The following is an 8,017-nucleotide window of genomic DNA, read 5'->3' on the forward strand; positions in this document are numbered from 1 at the left end:
TTCTGCAGGCCCTGGCTTAACAAGGGAATCTGCTCTGACAAAAGACCCCCCATATTGTTCTGATTTGGGCCTCTTTTCCTATAGCAGTGCCTCAACGGCTCTCTCACAGGCCTTCCTCCCCTCTTCCCCTCTGTGGTTTTCCCCTTTCCTTCCCTGACCAGCTTTTCTGGGACTTCTCACTGGGCTCTGTCAGGTGGAACCTCTTCGCCTCTGGTTTCCGACCCTTACTTCCAGGCCCTGCTGAGGAATAGCAACTCTTCAATGCCTCTCATGAAATAAACACGTAAACTCCGAGAGTCACAGAAAAAACTTGCTACTTTGCCTTATTGCCTAGCAACCCCTGTAACCCTACTAAGTAAACCTGAGAGCGAAGGTTGACTGAGGGCTGACTACGAGCTGAGCCCCGTCCCAAGCACCTTCCAGGTGTGGCTGCAGGTGCTGTGGTGTCTCTCCCAGATCTGCGTTTGGGACCAGGTCCTCATCCCCCGGGGTGCTGGAGGCTGTAGGCTCACAGCCGTCTCTCGCTGGGAGTTGCCCTTGACAGAGGGAATTGCCTCGTCTAAAATTTGGCCGTCCAATGAATCGTTGATGTGGGATTCAAAGGCCCGGCCCCTTGCTTCACTGCGGGACTGGGTCACCCCACTCCAGAGTATCCCCTGGGACCAGCTTCGGGCATTCGTTCCCTCCCTCTGCCCAACCCTGCTTCCCTCACACCCTCTTAGTTCCCAGAACTCTCCCCAGCAAGTCTCTGCCTCCCAGAAACTGAGTTTCCCGTCTCCTGGGGAATTCAAACTAAGAATTAAATTTCTTTAGTTCTCACAACAACTTTATGAAATAAGCGCATCATGTTTTCGTTTTAGAGACAAGGAAACGGAGGCATGGAAAGGTTGAGAAACTCGCCTAAAGTCTCCCATCAGTAAATGGTGGAGCCCAGATTTGAAACTGAGAAACCTATCCCTAGATGGCACACTCTTAACCTCAAGTGCAGCCTCTTAACAGCAATCCCAAAGGGAAGTGAGGGGCAATGCGGAGGCTCTGACGCCTTTATGGGAAAGTGAGGAGAGAGGCAGGGCATTTATTACCTTTATCTCAGAGATGAGGACGCCGAACTAGCTAGCAACTGCTTAAGGGCAGGATCATTCATTAGTTCCGGAGGTGTTGGGATTCTAATCTGCTGAGGGGCAGTGAAAAAGCATGGTACATTCATATTTGACTTCTGGCAAAACACTTACTGTGTGACTTTGAGCAAGTTATTTAACCCGAGTCTTAGTAAAAAAGTACATAGTAGATGCTCAATAAAGCCAGCCACCACCCCCACCCCTTGTCTGCTATTTCTAACTCTGATCTTGGGCAAGTCTCTCTAACGTTCTGACTCAGTTTCTTCATCTATAAAATGGAGGTGATGATGACAAAGGGCTTACTTAGTTGACCCGTGGCCATTTGGCTAGGAGCACAGTAAATGGAAGTAATCAGTGTAACCATGATGCTCTCCTGCCTGGCTTGCATCCTGTGCTCCGGTCCTGCAGGACCCAACAGACTCAGGCTCAGGCTGTGCTCGACACCATGCGTGCCTCCCCGAGGAGGCACCCCAACACCAATCCTCCTGGCACCGCTGAGTTGGTTCCCTGCTTTTACTAGCGGCAGAAGGTGTTTTTTTTTTCCCCCCTACTACAACTGGGTGTGCGCTTCTCATCTCCGTGTGACTTCTCTGCCGCTTCTCCCTCGCCACGCCGGTGTCCGCCCGGAGGAGGGGGTTAGCCCCGTGAGCACCCCCGCGGTGTGAAGGTTGCACGAGGGTAGCGGCGCATCCCCGGCAGGGCGCCCCGGGCGCCCCGCCCCGTCGAGCTCCAGGCCCCTCCTGCGCCTTCGCCCGCGCTCAGTATCGCTCTCCGATTGGTCGGCGGCGCGCAACCCCGCCCCGCCCCCTCCAAGGCAATAAAAGCCGCTGCCTCGGCGCAAGCAGTTGAGTAAACCCAATCTTCGCAGACAGGCGCTGGCCGCCGCTGCTCTGCCTCCTCGCGCCCTGCGGTGCCCTCTGGAGCCCGTCACCATCCTCCACACGACGTGCTGCCCTGCACCCGCAGCCATGTGCCGGACCCTGGCCGCCTTCCCCACCACCTGCCTGGAGAGGTAAGAGCAGCTTGTCCAGCTGCCTGGAGGAAGAAGAAGAGAAGTCCCACCAACCTTAGGGAGTGCAGCGGTGGCAGGCTTGCAGACCTGGGTGGGCTGGAGAATGGGACGCAAGTGACGAGAGGCAGAGGTCAACTTGGTTCCACGTTCTCAGATGCCTCCCTTAGAGTCTTAGAGAAGGATGGGCGACGAGAATGGAGAAGGCAAAGCAAAGGGAAGCAGGGGGACCACAGCTTACTGCCATGCCCCATCCTCTGACAAGTGGCAGTTCTACTCAGGTGACCCAGCTTCAGGAAAACCACGGTGGCATCACCAGGCAGAACTGAGTCTTCCCCGGTTTCTTAAGCACTTGGTTTTCATTCTAAGTCATAGGTCTAGGGGCATGGCCTCCTCTGGCCCTGGAAAGGCAGGGAAGTGTTTTTCAGCAGCCCCCCCCAGTGAGGGATGTGCCCGCTTCCCAGGGAGCTACTCACCCACTCCAATCCTTGCTGGAGCTGGGAAAGAAAAAGTAAAGATGAAGGCAGAAATCAGCTTCCACACAGCTCCAGAAATATTTGTGACAAGTGTAAGAGAGTGCTGAACTGCCTTCTGCTAATCAACAGGCACAAAGATGGATCAGTGTGACTTAAGTGGGAAAAAGCCCATGTGTGCTGTACTGTAGACCCAGAAAGTATAAGACCTACCGAGGCACAGCTTAAATATTGCTTTCATTGTTTCTGGGTTCATGATACCGCTGAGAGAGGCAACGTTTAGGCCCTGGGAACAGTTATGGGTTCCCAGGAACCCCAAGGCTGGAATTTGAGTGACACTAACCTGAGCTCTTCTGGGACCTCATCAATCTCTCTGCCCTGGCCGAGCGAATGGAGAATCCTCACAAGCTCGTGCTTTGTCTTCCAGAGCCAAAGAGTTCAAGACACGGCTGGGGATCTTTCTTCACAAGTCAGAACTGGGCTCCGGTACTGGGAGTGTTGGCAAGTTCGAGTGGGACAGTAAACACAGCAAAGAGGGGTAAGTCCTGCTGAACAGCCTAGGGCCCCTAGAGGGAGGGAGCCAGATTTAGGAAAGGAGTCCTGAGAAGGAAAACACCAGGAGAAATTAGGACATGCCAGCGTGGACGTTGGTGACCTCTTCCTAGAGATTGTAATGGAGCTGGTCATAGCTGGTCTGCTTTGGCTGCCTGGCTCATGGGTGACTGGGTGGATGGCTCCAGGCTTCTAATTCCACCAACAAATGAGCATACCCAGGGCCTGAACGTCTAGTTACCAGACTCCCGCACCTGAAGATGTCATTGCACATGCAAGCAGGGCAAGGGCAGGGTCCAAGGCCACTGGAGGGTTTTAAATTAGTGGCTACTTCCACTGACATGCACTTTACCTGGAAGCCCTTTTATACTGACCATCAACTGTGCCAGGTGCTGCGTTAGGCTCTGGGGTTCTGGGTAGACATAATCTCTATTCATAAGACCCTTATTTCCTTGAGAAAGTATACAAAACAAGCTCTGAGAGTCAGGGGAATAGAAAGAATTTTGGACAGCGAAGACACAGTCTGAGATATTTACTGAGGGCCAGAAGGTCCCTGCTTTGGTTTCTGGTTACTGAGCTTGTCCTCTAGAAAACCCAACTATTTCCCTGAATCCCAACCAAGAGTTTGAGGCATCAGCTCCAATAATTATCCAATTATACAATTGCGTGAATTATACAACTTCCATCAGCGTTCTGGCTAGGATTTGTGCTGTGCGGTAGTTTGTTGATTTTTTTTTAAAATTAAAATCCTGCCTTTTTTTTTTTTTTAGCAGAAACTTCTCAGAAGATGTGCTGGGGTGGAGAGAGTCATTTGACTTGCTGCTGAGCAGTAAAAGTGAGTGGGACCCTGTTGTGTGTGTCTGTGGATGGCACATGTGTACCCATGTGCCGTGGAGTCAGCCTGAGGATGCTGAAAGCGTGGGCAAAATAGTAGTAGTAGTAATAATAATAATGATCCCCTAGTGTGCCAGCCTCTATTCAGAATACAAAGGCAGGTCCTTGTTGGAGAAAATTACATCCTAAAAATAGAACCATTAAGTACAATTGCTGTCTTTTCTTCTTTTCTTCCCGGCTGGCTGTCCCCGCTGTCTGACCTGTCTCTTCCTCTCTCCCTGCAACCCCAGATGGAGTGGCCGCCTTCCACGCCTTCCTGAAGACAGAGTTCAGCGAGGAGAACCTGGAGTTCTGGCTGGCCTGTGAGGAGTTCAAGAAGCTCCGGTCAGCTACCAAGCTGGCCTCCCGGGCTCACAGGATCTTTGAGGAATTCATCTGCAGTGAAGCCCCCAAAGAGGTCAGAGCCGTGACATATTCCAGGGATCCTGCAGACCCTGCCTGCTCCTTCCCCGCTGAGAATTGGGGATGGTGGGGGGCCAGCAAGGAAAGGGCCAAGTTTAGAAATAGAGTGGCCTCATTTGGCACAGGAGGCTGCAGACTATAAAAGCCAGGCTCCGGGCCACCCCTGTCTGCTGTTACCCTCATACTCACCAGTGGGACCGGAGGGGTTGGCAGGTGTTTTTTTGGCTTCTGTCCATATGCACTTCTATAAACTAAGCCCTTTTTAGAGCTCAAAACACTTACACAACTGGGGAGACAGGTCATCATAGGATAACCTGGCTCAGTCCCCTGGCTGACCTGCCTCAGGTCTGTGGTCTGTGAACCTTTTAACCTTCCCCCCACGCCTCCACTGTGTTTGATAGAGAATATGGCGCCACCTTGTGGAGAGAGAGTAGTAATGCCTTGCTTTTGTATCCGTACAATATTATATTTTCTGAGCACTTTTATTTATTCCATGAAGATTTGTTGAGCATCAGTTACATGCAAGGCACTATTATAGACATTGAGGATATGGCAGTGAACAAAAAGTCTCTACCCCAGTGGGAGAAGATGACAATAACCAATTAAGTAAATATTGTCAGGGAATGATCTGTGCTCTGATAAAAACAAAGCAGGATATGGAAGGGAATACCAGAGTACGGGGTGGGAGGATGTGAGGTCTTTCCGATTTATAAAGGGAAGTGAGGGATGGGCTGTTTGATAAGGTGACATGTGAACAGAGACCTGAAAAGGAGGAAAGAACATTCTAACACAGGAAACGGAAAGTGCAAAGACCAGAGCGTGCCTTTTGTGATCACAGACCAGCAAGTGGGCCCATGTGGAGCAGACAGTGAGGGAGAGAGAGTGGGAGATGATGTCACACAGGTGGCAGATGGCCAGGTGCCGGCCCAGGTGGCCGTGTGGGCTCATTGCACACTTGGGCTTTTCCTCTGAGTGACGGGAAACAACAGAGCTGCTAGCAAACTGACTTGGGTTTTAAAAGGCTCGCTCTACTGCTGGGTGGAGAATAGACCCCGGGGTTAGGGGGAGACAAGAGAGACACCAGGTGGCAGGCGCTGGCACTAGTCTAGGAGAGAGGTGATGGTGACTTGAACCCGGGTTGTTAACAGTGGAATGGGTGAAAAGAGGTTGGATTTGTACCCATTCTCAACATATCCTGGGTCATTCTGAGAGACTGGAGGACAGTCACTGGATCAGAGGTGGGGACAGGCCCGGAGTTGAAAAGCCCGTTGATGGTCAACTCTGCAGACCCCCGGTTCCGTGTTCGGAATCCAGTGCGCCTTCCACTGCCCCACGTGCCAGTCCTCCCGCGCCTGCTGGCCTCCTGCCCCTGCCACCCCGTGCCCTGACACCCGCGCACCCACGTGCTTGCCGTCCTTCCCACAGGTGAACATAGACCACGAGACCAGGGAGCTGACCAGGACGAACCTGCAGACGCCCACGGCCATGTGCTTCGACGTGGCTCAGGGGAAGACGCGCACCCTGATGGAGAAGGACTCGTACCCGCGCTTCCTGAAGTCCCCAGCTTATCGGGACCTAGCTGCCCAAGCCGCGGCCGCCTCCGCCTCCCTGTCCGAGCCCTCGCATACCTGAGCCTCCGGGCTGAGAGGGGGCCAGCCGGGCAGAGAGGTTGGGTCGCCCATAGCTGAGGCGCCGCCCCCGTGCGGGGGGCGGGTTCTGCAAAGCCAGAGAGGACAGCGAAGGGAAAAAGCCCACCCGGTGACACCCTCTCCTCCAGACACTGCGGGACTGAAATCCGTGCGTGAGAGGGTTCCGCCACTTCTAGGACCTGCGCCCAAGGGCTGAAGAGGACGGTTGTGTGTGGCTCTCTGGGGGAAAAGAAAGATGGTGCAAGAGTCAGCATCGGCTCTGGCCACTCTCAGCGGGGCAAGGGATATTCCAGGGTGCTTTGGGAAACTTGTGGATAAAGGGAAACTTGGAAATGAGTGAGGGAAAGACAACCAGGTTAGCCGCTCTGCCTGTCCATCGGGGGACACATCCTGGTTTCCTAATTCCCAGACCGTCCTGGGTGCACGGGGAACCATGGATGTGGAACCTTCCCATCCCGTCCTCTTCACCTGCCTCTGGGCTGCCCGGGGGTTCCCTGGCTTGCATTTCTCAACACTCCTGTGTCCAGCCTGGCAGTCTTGTCAAGGCCAGAGAGCCAAGGTGATGCTTTCCCCAGATGAGATTTTTACCTCAAATACTGGCCTTCCAGCCCCTTTGCAGATCAGTAGAGAGCCCTGAAAAGAGGCCATCTTGCTCACGTGAAATGAACCTTGGTGCCCTTGGTGGCCTCTTGCAGGTGCCCCGACCCTGTGTGTGCAGCAGGGTCCACCTGTGAGCAGGGCCCGCTGAGGACCTCTTGCTGGGATGTGTCCTCTCTTAGCTCCGTGCTGCTGTTGAACGTGGGGCCCATCAGGAGAAGGGCATGGGGCCTCTTGGTGAGCCAGCTCTTTTGCCGGGCAGGGTGGAAGGAGGGAGAAAAGGGTCCTGAGAAACAAATCTCTTGGCAGTTCCAGAAAATCCTCTTTAAATCAAGCTCATCTTTTATTTTTGTGGGTCTGAGAACAGGGAAAAAGCGATCCCCCAGGATGGAAGGGGAGCCTCGTGTTTCTTTCCTGTGGATGTGAGGTACACTCACTGGGGTGTCGGGAGAAATGAGGCAGGAACCTCAATGAACTTGGACAGACCGTAGAAGCTGGGAAGAGCAGGACTGGGGGCAATCAGAACCAGCTTGTCACCTCAGGGCATCACTGAGCACACATTCCGTGGTGGGACTTCTGCCTGGGCCCAGGCTGGGGAGGTGAATTAACCGGGCAGCTCCCTTGTGCCCCAGGAAAATCCACACTGTTCTCTCTGCGCTATGAGCTCCTCCAGGAGACAATTATTTAAGTCTAACATATTGTTGGTTTTGTGACCATGGTCATGGCACATTATTTTTATTGCTATTGTCGTATTGTTGCTATTGTTATTTATTGTCATTTGAGTTTGCCTCTACTGGAGAATCTCAACAGGAGCTGGCGGCCTGACTCTCTCCCTCTCCACTGGACTCTACCTCTTGAACATGCTGGGAACCTCTTAGCGCCTGTCAGGAACTCCTCCCTGTTTAAATATTTATTTATTGTTGACACCTGGAGCTGGTTTTCTAGATGTGAATGATGTACTCGATCCCCATTTTCCTGTTTCAGCATGTTATTTTATTGTGAAATAAAATAAAACCCAAATATGAGATCCTGTCTCCAAGGGCTGTGTGGTCAGGGGAAGAGGGAGAGGGAAGTGCCGGCGGGAGTCTTGTGGGAGAGCTGGCGTCTGGAGATGCCACAGGATGCATGGGGAGCTTTCGAGTTACGGGCAGAGGCACAAGTCAAAGGCTCAAGTTTGCCTGGTGACCTGTTCGAACGGTGGCCACCAGGATGGGTAACTTCATTCAGCTGGTGACAGCCCAACTTGTGTCAAGCCATTGTGTCGTGTTGATTGGACCTGGCTCAGCTGTCATTTCAGAGCCCATCTCCTCTCTCCACCCTGCC

The 8,017-nt window shown here is 53.0% G+C and overlaps 1 protein-coding gene across 3 annotated transcripts; it reads left to right on the forward strand.

Moving 5' to 3' along the window:
• The first annotated feature begins 1,957 nt into the window (after positions 1-1,957).
• RGS16 (regulator of G protein signaling 16) lies at positions 1,958-7,719 on the forward strand. 3 transcript variants are annotated; one of them, XM_082402201.1, is made up of 5 exons: positions 1,958-2,130; positions 3,028-3,138; positions 3,923-3,987; positions 4,277-4,443; positions 5,874-7,719. In XM_082402201.1, the coding sequence occupies exons 1-5, from the start codon at positions 2,087-2,089 to the stop codon at positions 6,078-6,080; spliced, it is 594 nt and encodes a 197-aa protein (XP_082258327.1). In that variant the 5' UTR covers positions 1,958-2,086; the 3' UTR covers positions 6,081-7,719. The 3 variants fall into 3 exon arrangements, with proteins under 3 accessions (XP_082258327.1, XP_082258328.1, XP_082258329.1); XM_082402202.1 differs by having other exon boundaries at positions 3,926-3,987; XM_082402203.1 differs by lacking the exon at positions 3,028-3,138.
• Positions 7,720-8,017: the final 298 nt, after the last annotated feature.

This window comes from Balaenoptera borealis (assembly GCF_965194805.1).
Source record: "Balaenoptera borealis genome assembly, chromosome: 1".
Lineage (NCBI taxonomy): Eukaryota > Metazoa > Chordata > Mammalia > Artiodactyla > Balaenopteridae > Balaenoptera > Balaenoptera borealis.

Coding starts and splice junctions, on each gene's coding strand:
- RGS16 (XM_082402201.1), top strand. CDS start 2,087: ATGTGCCGGACCCTGGCCGCCTTCCCCACCACCTGCCTGGAGAG. Junction 3,988..4,276: donor CTTGCTGCTGAGCAGTAAAA/GTGAGTGGGACC, acceptor CTGCAACCCCAG/ATGGAGTGGCCGCCTTCCAC. Junction 4,444..5,873: donor GCAGTGAAGCCCCCAAAGAG/GTCAGAGCCGTG, acceptor TCCTTCCCACAG/GTGAACATAGACCACGAGAC.